The sequence below is a fragment of the Leptinotarsa decemlineata genome, unplaced genomic scaffold (genome assembly GCF_025532065.1).
Source record: "Leptinotarsa decemlineata unplaced genomic scaffold, Ldec_3_MD MMD2_P_RNA_scaffold_12, whole genome shotgun sequence".
Classification (NCBI taxonomy): Eukaryota; Metazoa; Arthropoda; class Insecta; order Coleoptera; family Chrysomelidae; genus Leptinotarsa; species Leptinotarsa decemlineata.
Window position 1 is genome coordinate 1,629,116 of NW_027412526.1, and position 16,487 is coordinate 1,645,602.

The following is a 16,487-nucleotide window of genomic DNA, read 5'->3' on the forward strand; positions in this document are numbered from 1 at the left end:
AGAACAACCAGATCTTGATCAAATTCCCAACAAATGTTGGTCCTTCGAGCCGGATCATGCATAGCCTAAAGGCTGCCTACGTTGATTACTACTGAGTAGAAGGTAACATACGAATCAGCAATATTGCAAATCCACACTTGTTTTGCTGTAATTGGCTTCATTTCGAATTATACCAAAATATATGGTTAGTATTTTTGAGAAACGTAGATTTTCAAAGTCACTAGCAATTTAAATATATAAATAGTGAAATGTGCGACCATGAAGATTCAAATACTGTCATTTCAAAGTTGAGGATAATCATAATAGAGGTTTTACTAAATTATTTTGCAGGTTATACTCGGGCAAATCTCTAAAGAAACTCAATTTGTCCTACAACCAGAACCTAACGGGCATTTCTCTGAGACGCTTACTGGAGTTTTCCGCTTTACGGGAGATTAATCTCATAGGCTGCGAAAATATCTTTCAATATTTCGATGGTTGTGAGGGCTGCGACTTGCTGCAAAGAAATGGAGATGATACCGAGAAAGTTCTGAAGTTGTCTGCCAATATGTCTGTTCACTCCTCTCAGATCGATGTGCTCACAGAAGCGTTTAAGAAAATGAATTCGGATCTGTCGGTGGAAACTGGTGACGTGGTTATTTTCAAGAGTTCCAGAAAGGGCGGGGAAGCACTTCGAAATTTTCTGTGACATTCTCAAGGCACCAAGTGGAAAATATATCGGTATGTGAAAAATAATAAATGATATATTTCATAAGGTGCGGGAATATCTTCCAGAAATGTTTTGGACGGTGTGGGTCATTCCACGGTGATAATTCAAGTATTTTTCATTATCAGTGCAACACGTTCTCAATAAATTTTTTAATATTTTTTTATTCCCGCAAAATTGTTTTCACCCGACTTTAGTACTCATATGATCTGACAGAGGCCCCACGTTGGGCGCCTTTGTCAAACACTCGCTTTGACGAAACGTTTCCAATATCTTGAATCAACGACGATCAAACATTCCTTAAAACAACAAATTGATAGACTAAATTCATGTAGGATGTGATATCGACACATGATTAACATTTATGATAACATAACAGTTATTAAAAAAATAGAAATGATAGCACCCATATTTTCAAATAAAGTTATGAAAATGCATCGCTATTCAACGATATTCACTGGCAATGGAATTGAAAACGGAGGTTGAGCTATTGAAAAATCCCACACCTGACTGTGCGTTAGGAAATATTGATTTTTATCTCTATTTACTTTCATCAACACCTCGCCGTTGTGAAATACAGCCAAATCTTGACTTATCCCTCACCCTTATTTCTGAAATAAAGACCTTTCATTTCGCCCCACGTTGGGCGCCAAGAAAAATTGTCGCGAACAAAACACAAGCCACTGCTTTCCATCTATTTATTTGTAAAATATACATTAACTTAAATTAACATGCACGATATATAAACTGATATTTATCACTTGGGTAATGTCTTGACCCAAGCCTCCGTCTCTTCGCCGTTTTCGCTCAGGATTCGAACTTTTATGAGCTCAATCGGCCCTTCTGACGTCTCAATGATCTGCGTCCCGATTCCGTTCAGAACGTCGCTGGTGAATATCTCGCTGTAATCGAATGTTTCTAGGCCCTCCGCCACTGGCTCGACCTCTGCGACAACTTCACCTTGATCCTCGTCGCTGACCATCTCGACGAAACTCATTTGCTGCCCGTCAATGATTATGTGCTCCCCTGTAACAGAATGAATTGCATTTAAACAATCTGTATTGAAGTAGTTATTTAAAGCAAGACAAACTAATTTTCTTTTCAAAATTTTCTGTTTTCAGACGAGTTAGAACCTCGATCATAAAACCCCGAAATCTAACTCTACAAATTTTTCTTTCAAGTGATAATTTTCAAGATTTCTTACCTTTCTCATTATTGTTTTCAAAATGTAATTGATTAATGTCGATATATTCATTTTTAACCTCTTCACTTTCGGGTTCGTTTCCCATTTGACAATCGCTATCAGTCAAATTTTCGACTACAACCCCTCCACTACCACCTTGACCTTCGCTTTGCATCTGACAATTATCATCGTCCGAATATTGAACTGTAATCACTTCTTCGCCCTCTTGTTTAATGTTTTGAGCCATGCAGGGCTCGACCTGCATATATTTCTTGTGATATTTTATCTGAATCACATATTCCTTACTATCTTCGTCTTTAACGTATAGCTGGGACTCCGTCGTTTCGCCAGCGATCTCCATTTCGCCTTGCGAATTGACGGTGACCACTTGATTATCGTCAGTCGTTAATCTGGGCTGATTAACGACGATCGTATCGTTGTGGTGACCCTGGGACTGCATGTGCTGGTACAGGGGCGGTTTGCGCATGAACCCTGCGCCGCAAACCTGAAACAAGATAATGTTTATTAAAAAAATCGTTGTACAAACGTAAAACTACTATTGAAAGAATAGAGATGAACGTTAAACGAGATATAACGATCATTAAAAAAACGTAATTACGCGAAATCGTTATTTAAACGATTTATCAACGCTTACCCGATTTTAATAGAGCTTAACGTTAAATGAGAGAACGATTATTAAAAAAAAAAACATCGCATAAACGTGAAATCGTTAGTCAAACGTTATATCAATGTTCACACAATTTCAATAGGACTTAACGTTGAGCGAGGGATAACGATTATTTAAAAAACATTACATAAAATTGAAATCGTTATTTAAACTGTATAGCAACGTTTACCCATGTTCAAAACTTTATTTGAAATGTTAACGCTCAATTTGAACTTGAAATTTAACTGCTGAATAGTGAAACCATGTAGAAATTCACGTTGAAACGATATTTAAACGATGTATACTAATTCACAGATGCGATTTTAATGGCAACGTTAAAACGTTATTGAAACTTGACTATCTAACTATGAAAACGATAATACACGTTATTAAACATAAAAATATGATGCAACTGCAAGTTTGATGCGAACAAAAACATATATGTGCTTACGATTCGAAATGCTACCTCAAGGAAAAACTGTTTTCTAATTTTAATTTAAACGTTGTAGCTTGATATGAACAGATATCTGAGTGAAAATGCATCGATCCAATGTTCATTTGATTCAACAACAAAACGAATTGTGAAGAAAATAATGAAATGAAACCGCTAAGTCAAAATTGATACCTAACCTAAGACTGATTAAAACGTCACACTGTGATATAAACGTCCAGGCATGATTTGAACGTTGAAACGTTGAATTTGATAGCGATTAACAGAAACTGAAGAAGAAAAAAACGTTGATTCAAGATGTGATTTGAATGACAAACTACGAAGCGAATGTTGAACATTCGCAACAATCTACATATTAATATTGTCGAGCCGAATACTTACCATGCATTCGTATGGTTTCTTGTCAGAGTGGATGAAGCGGTGGGCGTTTCTATTGTCTCTGCTACTGAAAGCCTTGCCGCACACTTCGCACGAGAAGGGTTTCTCCCCGGTGTGTATACGACGATGTTTCTTGAAGTGTTCTGGATAGACAAAGGTCGCATCGCAAACTTCGCATTTGAAAGGTCGTTCACCTAGAGAAAGAAAAACGTTTACAATCCAGCAATAATTGTCGTTCTTCCGGAACATTGTTCAACAGCTGATATGAACTATCCGTAATTGTTCGACAATACTATTTAAAAAAAAAAAAAGACTCACCTGTATGAACGGCCTTGATGTGATAATCGAGCAACCGCCTCCTCTTGAAGCCCTTGCCGCACAGGTCGCACTGATAGCGCTTGTCGTCGTAGTGCGTGGCGCGCTTGTGTGACTGCAAGTTAGACCTCTGGCCGAAGGTGACGCCGCAAAGTTCGCATTGGTACGGCTTCTCACCCGTGTGGGTTCTTTCGTGGTCCCTAACCTCCGCCTTGCGGGCGAACTCCTTTGAGCAGATGCTGCATGCGAACGGCTTATTGCCGGAATGGACGATCGAGTGGACTTCGAGGTTGTGGGCGGAACCGAACTGCTTTCCTGTAAATGAATAACGTTATTAATGGTTATATGTCTGAGACTGTCTTCGAAAATTCTGTAGCGATCTTTTCTTGACCTTTTGCCACCCACAGCCAAGGGTGGAAATGGTATGAGAGTTTAGATTTTGTGCTTGTTAGAAATACACTTTTTGAAAGTCGATATAGCCATAACTGAAGTTTCTAAACAGAGTTTAGTTATTCATGAATATTGTAGTATCAGAATGCCAACAAATCCATCAATTATTAAATTTTCTTCGCGAAAATTCGGGCCGAAATAGTAAACTATGCACTTCTGGGGAAAATACTAATGGAACATCTTCACAATCATTACTAGTCACTTAGTGGATACCGTAATTATTAACCGAATTAATAAACATCAAACATTTCTATGTACAAACCCAGTAGAACTTTCGAATTAAAAATCAAATACAATCATTATTACGAGTTTTCGGCTTCAAACCCACATAATGCAACATACTATTTATACCTGCGTATTATGCAAAGAAGGGTCCCTCAATTTTATAGGTTAATCCAATGAGATTAGCCTCGAGGTACAGTACATAGAAAGTCAATTAAATGGCATTAAAACTAAATAGTTACCGACCGCGGCAGTTTATTTGTATGACATGGGCGGCGTGGTAGAATTTGTGTTAGTTTGATCATTATTTTTATGTGGGACTCGGACATTAGTCTTTTAAGTAGATGTTCGGAATGATTTCGTAGACTATAAAGGGGCTTGCGAAATTTAAAGATCACAAGCGAAAATGAGACTAATGCTAATGAAAATTAGGGCATTTCGGATGTGCAAAATCAATACACATGCATGAATATCTACCGACCGTACTGTAAATAGAACTTACCGCAGAGAGGACAGGAGAACTCCTTCAAACCGAGATGGGTCCTCTGGTGCTGCTTCAGGTTCTGTTGGTTGAGGAACGCCTTGTCGCACTGCTCGCACTTGAACGGCCTCGGGCGAGACTCGTGAGTCTTCTCATGCGCCTTGTACGTGTACTTGCTGGCGAAGTTTTTGCCGCAGATGCCGCACACGTACGGTCGCACGCCGAGGTGAGTATTTACGTGTTCGTCGAGAAGGTTCTTGCTACCGCACTTCTTACCGCATGTTCCACACTCCCACGCCTTGGTCTGGGGATGATGCAAGTGTCTGAAAAAAATTGATAACAATGAACTTATTGCATTACGTACATGAAAAAATGTGAAAACCAGTCGATCGTCGATGATATAGATTGTGTTGAGCGTCATCAGAATGACGAGGCCAAGGAACATTCTAAATAGTGGTGATCGTCGAAAATAAATGTTATGGATTCGTATACGTGAAGTCCTGGAATTGTACCTCGGTGGTAGTAATACCTTATCAGTAGATGTACAAGGTATATTCGAGCACACTTCAAGGTTATATACTCCACTCAATGCCAGTTACATTCCGGCATGTTTCTTTCTATAATCTTATGTTTAATTCATCGTCATACCATTAATAATATCCAATACCTTTACATACAATCATAATTACTATGAAACTCATTCAATTTCTCTCTTACATCTTTCAATAACATTGCTCATGTCTCTTTCTCACTCATTAACATCTCTCTGACATACTTACCAACGACGCGCACCTTGAAGTGGACCAGAACATACCTTCTACCCCTACTCATATCAAACATGATAGTCAAAGTTCGATGAGTATACAGCGATGTATTTATGTTTCTGCAAAGAATTGTCAAGTCGTTGAAAGCAAGTGGGCTGTTCAAAAAATTAGCTGGGTTTTCAAATTTCGCGCGCCACAAACATTTCTAAATTGAAATTCCATGTTCATCAACTCAGTTCTGTGATCTATTATCAACAAAACCACGTGGTTGGCAACACTGAATCCAAAATATTAACTTCATAGGTTTCCTAATTATTTAAAAAGAAAGTGAGTTAACTTACTTTACTGATTTAGCCGGTCTCCCCATCACGGATTAGTAAATTGTAAATATTCCAAGATATCACAGGCTACCACTACACACACTACTGCCTTGAAAATACTACTGAGTAAGCAGATTGAGTGACATATATACTCAATAACAGGTAATTTTCATGACCTGATTACAGGTAACAGAAATTTCTAATCTAATAACTTTGAGTAGGTACCTGTTTGCTTGAGGGACGTGCCCAGAGGAAAGGTAAATGAGTTTTGAATTCCTCTTTTATAACTAGGACTTGAATTTCATTGGAAGAAAAACATTAGAAATTTGTTGGAAAAATGTATTAGTGATAGACTGAACGTAACTATCTTTGTACTTAATATTGTTTGAAGAGAAACAGAGACAAGTTTGAAATGAACAAATCAACTGCTTTACTTTTTTTGTACCTTCTCACTTAGTTTCATAAGTGATTAGACTCACAATTTTTCTGCTGTAATTCTTCCAGTGCCTCAATAATATTGCCGATTCTTAGAATCACATCTTTATTGGACCCAACAGTGCCCCAGAAGATCATGTTGTTTTTTTCTTGACTACAGTTCTACAAAAAAATGTCTCAACTTTTTCTCAGTATTTTTTGAGATAAAAAGTGCATGCTTAAGCATGGCTTTGGCTTTCGTTTGTTAGGTACAGGGCGTTGAAAATTAATTTTTTATTCTTTCTGAACAATATATGAATAATGACGGTATTAGAACAAAATTGGTATGGTTCAAATAAACGATATTGTGCTTTCCAACAGCTCCTCTTTAATAATATAGTTAGGAAGCTAACTAATTTCGTTATTCAATAAACATTTCTGATTATATAAAAATCACAATAACTATAATATATGTAATAAAAATATTTATAATGAAAATATATATAATAAATATTCGTTTATATAGGTGAGTGGAAAAGTAGGGATAAAAATAACAGGGGGATAATTGAAAATACTTCTCAATACTACTTATTCACACATATATATATATATATATATATATATATATATATATATATATATATATATATATATATATATATATACAATCAATCTCTTCAAAAATACTTCACTAACTTTCTTCAAAAGCTTCTGATAATTCCTCTTCCATATTCTCTGTCTCACTATCACTGTCGTTATTTAAATCAATAATTAATTCATTTACACCACTAATGTGGAAGTGTCCAATTTCCATAAAGTCTTTTTCAACTAAAATTTCCTTTTAATCCTTTTCTGTCAGTATTCTTTGGTAATCAGTTCCTGAACTGAACATTGATGGCACGACAACGAGAACCATTCCCGCCTTCGCCGATTTCTATTCGTCACCGTAACATGACTTCAAATTCAATTTTATGACTCTTCAGTCAATCATAAAACTCGGTTAGTAAAAATTATCCATTAGGAACCGCCAATTCTACAGTCCACGTGGACTAATTCGCAGCCGGTTCATTTCTATGTATTGGTTTTTATTGCCTATGAGAGTGCCGCCAACTTTAAGTGTGCACAATATCGTTTACTTCGACTATACTCGAAAAATTCAAATTTTTTCCTAGTTTCGTTTTTTTTTTCTCTTCGGAAGAGTGATAACATAACGGACATCATTAGATCAAGTCTCTAACCGTGTTTTTTATATTGTCTCAAAAAAGAATACCTTGACCTACCCATAGGTAATAATGATTAACATTGTGACTACCTATATCTGAAAAATATGGTAGATTTTTAAAAAAATCCGGCTTGCGTAAAAACAGTTTTGAAATTAGAGAACACGTGAACAGATTACCTTCTTGAAAATTTAGAGAATGATACTCTCGTTGTAGAGGTTCACGGACGGTCAAAGTTTGCCCCCCCTCCCCCAAAGAACATTTGTGTTTTTGAATGTTAACGAAAAGTTCTTTCACTGGCACACAGTATGGTTTCTATGATCCACCCTGTACGACTATTCATCATTTATATCAATGTTATTGTTCTGGGCCAGAACAAATACAGTTTTTTCTGTGCATAACAGAAGTTTGGTTATGAGCTAGGAAAAGCCTTGAGACCAACATTAAAGAAATCTATTAATTTCGTATTACCTTCCAGTAGGAAAATTCTAAACTGGTGTATTAGACTATGTTATCGCCACCTGTGTGAACCGGTGGCTCAGCCGCGAGGCCGGACGATCGGTTTTCACTTCCTTTCGTCCAACCCGTGTTAGGAATCAAACGTTAAAAGGTAAGACCTCGTTAGTCAGTGCTACTATCTTCAAATCCTAATGAAGATTGTGAATCTCGGCCGCGAAAGCCCTAACCAATTTATCACCTCGTTAGTGCTTGACTCGCACAGGTTTCAACTTTTGCGAGTTGTCGTTTGTAGGGGGGCGACAGCGACAAAAAAACACTTTTTTCTTTCTCGTTTCATCTCTTGATATCCATTCAAACCATTCCCTGTCCTGAAATCCCCACCTTTATTTCTGGCTTTCTCATTTCGCCCCACGTTGGGCGCCAAGAAAAATATCCGCGAGCAAAACACAAACCACTGCCTTACATCTATTTATTTATGAATATACAACATTAACTTGAATTAAAATGCACGATATATAAACTAAAATCTATCACTCGGATAATATCTTGACCCAAGCCTCCTCCTCTTCGCCGTTTTCGTTCGGGATCCGAACTTTAACGAGCTGAATCGGCCCTTCCGACGTTTCAATGATCTGCGTCTCGCTTCCGTCCAGAATGTCGCTGGTGAATATCTCGCTGTAATCGAATGTTTCTTGGCCCTCCGCCACCTGCTCGACCTCTTCGACAACTTCGCCTTGATCATCGTCGCTGGCCACTTCGGCGAAGCTTATTTGCTGCCCGTCAATGATGATGTGCTCACCTGTAACAGAAGGAATTGTATTTAAACAAAAGTGAGGACTAATCTAATCGTTTCTTTCCAATCTTCAATCGCTCTGTATTGAAAACAATTTTTATACAATCGGCGAATATATTGACGCAGCTGGGCTATTTATATTAATTTCAGGTGTGTTATCAATTGTATAAATAGTTTTTTCGGCTTTTCGAGTTACAAAATTGTAAATTGAACACCCACAATGATTTTTCAATAACTATTCCATTTTTCCATTCAGACTACTTGGACTGCAATAAAACCCAAAATATAACTCAACCTACATTTTTTTTCGTGTGAAAATTTTTAATTTTGAAGATTCCTTACCGTTGCCATTAGCGTTTTCAATTTGAAATTGATTGATGTCGATATATTCAGTTTTAACCCCTTCACTTTCGTGTTTGTTTCGCGTTTGACAATCATTATCAGTCAAATTTTCGACTACAACCCCTCCACTACCACCTTGACCTTCGCTTCGCATCTGACAATCGTTATCGTCCGAATATTGAACTCTAATCACTTCTTCTCCCCCTTGTTTAAAATTTTGAACCACGCAGGGCTCGGCCTGCATATATTTCTTGTGATATTTTATATGAATCACATATTCCTTACTGTCTTCGTCTTGAACGTATAGCTGGGATTCCGTTGTGTCGCCACCGATGATCTCCATTTCTCCTTGCGAATTGACTGTGACCACCTGATCGTCGTCGGTCGTTAATCTGGGCTGATTAACGACGATCGTATCGTTGAGGTGACCCTGGGACTGCATGTGCTGATACAGGAGAGGTTTGCGCATGAACCCTGCGCCACAAACCTGAAACGAAATAACGATTATTAAGAAAAAACACATTACATAAACGTGACATTATTATGAAGCCCCATTTTTAAAGGAGCTGAACGTTAAACGAGAGATAACGATTATTCAAAAAAACGTTGCATAACCGTGACATCGTTATTTAAACGTTATATCAACGTTCACCCGATTTTAATAGGGCTATACTTTGAACGAGAGAACGATTATTTTAAAAAAACGTTGCATAAACGTGAAATCATTATTTAAAAGTTATATCAACGTTTACCTAATTTTATTAGAGCTGTATGTTAAACTAGAGAAGACGATAATTAAAAAAAAAACGTTGCGTAACCGTGAAACCGTTATTTAAACGTTATATCAACGTTCACCCGATTTTAATAGGGCTGTACTTTGAACGAGAGAACGATTATTTTAAAAAAACGTTGCATAAACGTGAAATCATTATTTAAAAGTTATATCAACGTTTACCTAATTTTATTAGAGCTGTATGTTAAACTAGAGAAGACGATATTTAAAAAAAAACGTTGCGTAACCGTGAAACCGTTATTTGAACGTTATATCAACGTTCGCCCAATTTTAATAGGGCTGTACTTGAAACGAAAGAACGAGTATTAAAAAAAAAATGTTGCATAAACTTGAAATCATTATTAAAACGTTATATCATCGTCCACCCCATTTTATTAGGGCTGTATGTTGAACGAGAGATGACGATTACTAATAAAAACGTTGCATAACGGTGAAATCGTTATTTAAACGTTATATCAACGTTCACCCAATTTTAATAGGGCTGTATGTTAAACGAGATAACAATGATTAAACGTGAAAGGGTCATTTAAACGTTATATGAACGTTCACCCAACTTTAATAGGGATTAACGTTAAACGGGAAATAACGATTATTCAAGAAAACGTTGCAATAACGTGAAACCATTATTTAAACATCATATCACCACTTTTTTATAGGGCTCAACGTCAAACGAGAGAAAGATTATTCTAAAAACGTTGCATAAACGTGAATTCGTTACGCAATTTAAACCAGAAACTATTCATCGACAGTCAGACACGATTTAAAGGTTGATTGTTTGACGAAAACGTTAATCCAATGTTCATATCTAAACTAAGACTCTGATTAAAACGTCACACTGTGATATAAACGTCCAGACATTATTTGAACGTTAAAACGTTCGATTTGATAACGATCAACAATAACTGAAAAAACGTTTATCAATATGCGATTTAAATGACTATGAAACTTGATAATCGATAAACGAAATCTCCCCATAACAATAATTAAATATTCACACAGTTTCGAACAAAATGTAATGCAAATGGCAAGCTTTAATTGGAACATCAAAAGAGTATTACCAATCTACAAAATCATATTGTCGAGCCGTATACTTACCAGACATTCGTATGGTTTCTTGTCAGAGTGGACGAAGCGGTGGGCGTTCCTGTTGTCTCTGCTATTAAAAGCCTTGCCGCACACTTCGCACAAGAAAGGTTTCTCCCCTGTGTGTATCCGACGATGTTTCTTGAAGTGTTCTGGGTAGACGAAGGTCGCATCGCAAACTTCGCATTTGAAAGGTCGTTCTCCTAGAGAAAGCAAAACGTTCACAATCTAGCAATAATATGGGATAAAAAAACACACTTTAATGTGAGATTTTCACCGCGACACGTATCTCGTTATGACGCCGAAGTGCTATCGTATACATAGCAAATCTTAGTGGGTCCAAAACAGATCCTCGAGGTACGCCTGATGTCGTTCTTCTGGAAGATTGTTCACTCGCTGACATGAACTATCCGTAATTGTTGTTCTTATAACTATTACCATATTTCTCGGGTTTCTACCATTTCACTATCTTTTTCGACAATAGTATTGAAAAAAAAAAAAAAAACAACTCACCTGTATGAGCGGCCTTGATGTGATAATCGAGCAACCGCCTCCTCTTGAAGCCCTTGCCGCACAGGTTGCACTGATAGCGCTTGTCGTCGTAGTGCGTGGCGCGCTTGTGCGACTGCAAGTTAGACCTCTGGCTGAAGGTGGCGCCACAATGCTCGCATTGGTACGGTCTCTCGCCAGTGTGGGTTCTTTCGTGGTCTCTGATCTCCGCTTTGCGTGCGAACGCCTTGGAGCAGATGGTGCATATGAACGGCTTATAGCCGGTATGGACGATCGAGTGGACTTCGAGGTTGTGGGCGGACCCGAACTGCTTTTCTGTGAATGAATTTATGGTTATATGTCTGCGACTATACACCAGAAGAATTTTTCAATGAGCATAATGTATTTGTAACTAACGTTAATGCAGTTTTGCTCTGTAGGGACATTTTTGACCGGCTACAATAAATTATATCTGTGCTTTTTTCATCATCGCCCCATTTGATTTTCATCAATTTTATTTCATTGGATTTAGTTTCCTATGTGCTTTAAGTGTTCAAGAGAGTATATGTCTTCCTCTTCTTCTTCTTAACTTCTTCAAACTCCATTGATATGTCTTCTTCTTCTTCTTAACTTATTCAAACTCCATTGACCTTAGTACTTAATTACTTTTTTTGTCGCTGTACTATACACCAGCAGAATATTTTAATGATGATTATATCTGTTTCTTTTAATATTGCCCCTCTCGATTTTTGAATATTTTACTTCATTGGATTTAGTTTCCTGTGTGCTTTAAGTGGTCAAGGGGGTATATGTCTTCTTCTGTTTCTTCTTCTTAACTTGTTGAAACTTCATTGTTCTTAGTACTTCATTACTTTTTTATCACTGTCAGTATTAAGAAATAATATAAATATGTAAAGACTTCAAAGCAATTGTATTTAATAATTCGTATTTCTGTGCTTCTTTCATTATCGCCCAACTTGAGAAAGAGAGAGAGAGTAATATACTTTATTGTCCAACAAATCAAGTTCTAATTGACGAAGCATTTTGGGAAAAAATGTGAAAGAGTGCTTTTTTAAATATACAAAAGATAAAGATAAGATAAAATGAGTGGGTCTATAAAAATTTACATAAAAATTAACTGAACCAATATAGTTTTTTCATTTTTTAGTTTCGTATGCTATAAAAGCGTGGTTTTTTAATCTTTTTAAATTATATTTATTTTATCTAAACTTTAGGATCAATCAGCCGTATATTGTTTAGAAAAATGGCCATTGATATTTTCCGATTCCGGAAATGAAAGAATACATATATGTATTTCTTGTGCGAGTTCGAATTATATAAAGAATGTTATGTACAGCGCCATCTGCCCGCGAATAGATCAAGCAATAATGTTATATCAAGGAGGTTGTATACAGCGCCATCTGCCCGCGAATAGATCAAGCGATAATTCTGTCAAATACAGATCCCAAGCTTGAGAGTTACAAACAAACATACATACGTACGGGTGAAGCTAATCTAAAGTGTGTAAAATAAAGTGAATAAGTAAATATATTTCGGATGTGCAAATGTATGACATATGCATGAATATCTACCGACCGTATTGTAATAGAACTTACTGCAGAGATGACATGAGAACTCCTTCATGCCGAGATGGGTCCTCTGGTGCTGCGTCAGGTTCTGTTGGCTGAGGAACGACTTGTTGCACTGCTCGCACTTGAACGGCCTCGGGCGAGACTCGTGAGTCTTCTCATGCGCCTTGTACGTGTACTTGCTGGCGAAGTCTTTGCCGCAGATGCCACACACGTATGGTCGCACGCCGAGGTGGGTGTTTATGTGTTCGTCGAGGAGGTTTTTGCTGCTGTACTTCTTGCCGCAAGTTTCACACTCCCACGCCTTGTTCTGGGGGTAGTGCATACGCCTGCAATTGAAAAAAATTGATAACAACTTTGAGCAAGCTTCTATCTGGAAAACAATCAATCGAAATTTCCAAAACGAGATAAACTCCACCCACCTGTGGACACGGAACAACCTCAAATTACTGAAGATGCGGTTGCAGATCTCGCATTGAAAGTCCCCCTCTTCGGCAGCTACGTGTTCGTCCAAATGTGCAGACAACAGGTTGCGCTTCAAGAAATCTTGGCCACACACGTCGCAGATGTACAGGCGGAATCCGTGATTTCGCTTGACGTGTTCTGTGATAGCTTTCGCTTCCCCAACAGCTACTTCGTCTCCTTGACACAGCAGACACGTGAACAGATTACCTTCGGACGAAACAAGCGAGAGATTAATTATTGGTCCTTCGAGCCGGACCGGAAATAAAACGAGATAAGGTGAATATATTTGTCGTGTTACCTTCTTTCGAAACGATGGGCATTGGAGATATATCGGCTTTGTTGTCTTCCTCGACAGTAGTCTCTACTTCTTCGGATACTTGTTTTCTCCTGAGAATGAGGGGTTTTTTGTCCATGGGAATCATTGGTATCATGTGGACCTTTGTGTTGCCGCTGCTGCTTGTTTTCGGCTCTGTTTTTGGTTCTGTTTTTATCTTCACGAATTCTAGTATTCAAAAATTGTCTAATCACACAAGACGCAAAAATTGATATTTGTTTACTGATCAGGATGATAGAAATTTTCATAAATGTTCGAGAGGGCAAAAAACAATTACTAAGATAGTCTGTCTAAGCAAAAGTATAATAAAACTAAAAAAAAACATCTTGGCTTTCTACTTCTTCAACATTATATAGGAGTGAAAACAGGAAAAAATGAAAATAACTGAATAAAATCAATAATAACTCTTTACAAAGACGTTTCGATTGTGAACAGATATTTTTTCAGATGCAAACTGATAGAACAAATCCATTAGAAACAATTATTTTCAAATATATGGACATTAAATGGGAAATGTTCCTCAATTTGGGTTATTACAGCAAATGCAAGTTTGAACAAAATAAAGTTGAGTTTAATTCATCAGTTTTTCAAATTGACTTCGAAAAGTATTCAAATTGATGTTTCAAATGTTGGGTTTTAATTTGCAAAGGGATTTGTTTCTAATTCACATATTGGCAACAGCACCTATATCAAGTTGAAATAATTTATACGTACCTAGATATTCTACTTTAAAAAAGGAAAATTATCTTTATAAATCAACAATTAAGGCAAAATTAAGGCACTATTGATTGAACAAAACTATAGTCATATAAAATGACCTTTCGAAATCTACTCCTCACCTACCTATACTGTTTTCGGTACCCGGGGAACTTTTAACAGGAACACTTATAGAAATTTTTTTAGGAGGCGAATAGTCCGAATCTGATGAATTTTCAACAGCTCCCGCATCCAATGTATCATCCTCATCAGCAGAATCTTCCATATCGTTCATCATTTCTTCCATATCGTTTGTGCTTTCTTCCATATCCATTGATTCGTCCTCCTGTTCGACTTCACCAACAAGGATGTCACCGTCAATTTCTATTAGTTTCATCTCAATGTCTTTTCGAGACGTTTTAACGGTAGATAACTGGAAAAAATATTTATTGAAGAGTGTAATGGATAAAGAGCACTTGAATGTCGGTCATTTTTTTCGTTTTGAACACTTTCAACACAATAAACGTTCTCCCTATCACCTGATTTATGAATGGGTACTATAAAATCCGTATTTCGCTATATTACTAAATAGATCTATCACATTGTTATACATACTTGTACGTTTTCTTCATCTGTCGGGGGCAAAAAAAGGAGTTTATTGGAGAGGGTAAACTTGCTCTCGGAAACACCAACAGAAGCTGGCTCATCTTGATCAGCAAAGGTATCATCTTCGGGATTATTCTGGTCGAGAATTTCACTTTTGATTTCATCTAGCCTGCTCAGTAATTCTCCATATTCGTTGATCAGTGTTACACACTTCTTCGTGCATACCATTTGTTCTTGTTCGGGTTCCCATTTAATTTCTTTCTTGGTTAACTTTTCAACCAATAGTGCAATCTTCTGCTGCTCCGACTCCGAACACTAAAAACAATCATATTCAAATGGGACTCAAGCGAGTGGTACAGTAAAGATTTCTCACTTCATCACCGAAAACCGGTACAAAATTCTTTTTGGAGGAGCCACTGGAACCACATACTACGCAAGTTATGATGGTTGAAGACATCCTGCAAAATAAGGAATGTATCATCAATGTTTACTTTATGCAACAAATTTACTAATGGAATCCATCTAATCGATGAACAATCATCAAAAGTACACTCCTTGACGTAAGACATCAATGACCTGAGCGAAACATTATTGCGGAAATCCATTTTTCGATTGAAATAGTACAACAAATTGAATTATACTGAAGGTTACCTTTCAAATTTGGGAAGATTGTTTAGGGAAACATTTATTTTTCGCTAAAACAGGGCTGCTAACAAATGCTGCCAAGCTTCAGAATGCAAGCAGAAAAAAGACTTGTCGTAACACAGGAACGTTTCATTTGACTTGCCCGGAACGCAGAGTTGTTTCACGGAACATGACATTTACTTGTGGACACTTCCAGATTTTGCGTTTCACAAAGTAGGTGTTATTCGAAGTTTAAGTTGTTTTGAAAAACCCAAACATCCATATTTTGATTGATTATGTGCCTGGCAAGACAAAAATCTCATTAGTTTTTAACTTAGTGACATGACTTTAATCTTCACTTATCGTGGAACACCGCGAAGTAGGTGACATCTACACTCAATAATTCGAACCTCAAACTCTAGGAAAACGTTGAATATTGCCAAAAAGAATAGTAGTCGCAATCCGTTGTTACATCTACCAATTATAATACTCTTTTATTCAATTATATATAGGTTAGGTTAGGTCAAGAGTGAATCGTTCTGTTCGACCTTTGCGGGGTGCGGTGGAGGCTAAAGAGTGGACACTTGACGAAAATCCATAACAAAACCAACCAATTTAATTCACTGTGAGATTTATTTTCACT

At 37.2% G+C, this 16,487-nt stretch overlaps 3 protein-coding genes across 5 annotated transcripts in view; 1 reads left to right on the top strand and 2 right to left on the bottom strand.

Moving 5' to 3' along the window:
* The window catches only part of LOC111517702 (tonsoku-like protein), a 35,692-nt gene that overhangs the window by 12,541 nt on the left and 6,664 nt on the right, over positions 1-16,487 (top strand). Inside the window, exon 15 of one of the 2 annotated variants that reach the window (XM_074171420.1) lies at positions 331-720. In XM_074171420.1, coding sequence (XP_074027521.1) covers positions 331-688 — 358 coding nt within the window. In that variant the 3' untranslated portion in view covers positions 689-720. Of the gene's footprint in view, positions 1-330; positions 873-16,487 lie in introns of those variants that run through there. The other variant, XM_074171413.1, reaches the window with a different exon arrangement.
* On the bottom strand, positions 1,333-6,540 carry LOC111517704 (uncharacterized). The gene is made up of 6 exons (XM_023173925.2): positions 5,959-6,540; positions 4,875-5,176; positions 3,704-4,015; positions 3,389-3,579; positions 1,911-2,394; positions 1,333-1,732 (listed from the first exon to the last, which is right to left on the bottom strand). The coding sequence occupies exons 1-6, from the start codon at positions 5,982-5,984 to the stop codon at positions 1,464-1,466; spliced, it is 1,584 nt and encodes a 527-aa protein (XP_023029693.2). The 5' UTR covers positions 5,985-6,540; the 3' UTR covers positions 1,333-1,463.
* Positions 8,486-16,022, bottom strand: LOC111517698 (uncharacterized). Of its 2 annotated transcripts, none has more exons than XM_023173918.2 (11): positions 15,872-16,022; positions 15,594-15,678; positions 15,230-15,535; positions 14,762-15,047; positions 13,883-14,086; positions 13,542-13,791; positions 13,147-13,448; positions 11,555-11,866; positions 11,054-11,244; positions 9,451-9,652; positions 8,486-8,829 (listed from the first exon to the last, which is right to left on the bottom strand). In XM_023173918.2, exons 2-11 carry the CDS (start codon positions 15,675-15,677, stop codon positions 8,561-8,563), a joined length of 2,406 nt encoding a protein of 801 aa, XP_023029686.2. In that variant the 5' UTR covers position 15,678; positions 15,872-16,022; the 3' UTR covers positions 8,486-8,560. The 2 variants fall into 2 exon arrangements, with proteins under 2 accessions (XP_023029686.2, XP_074027540.1); XM_074171439.1 differs by lacking the exon at positions 15,872-16,022 and adding an exon at positions 15,730-15,748.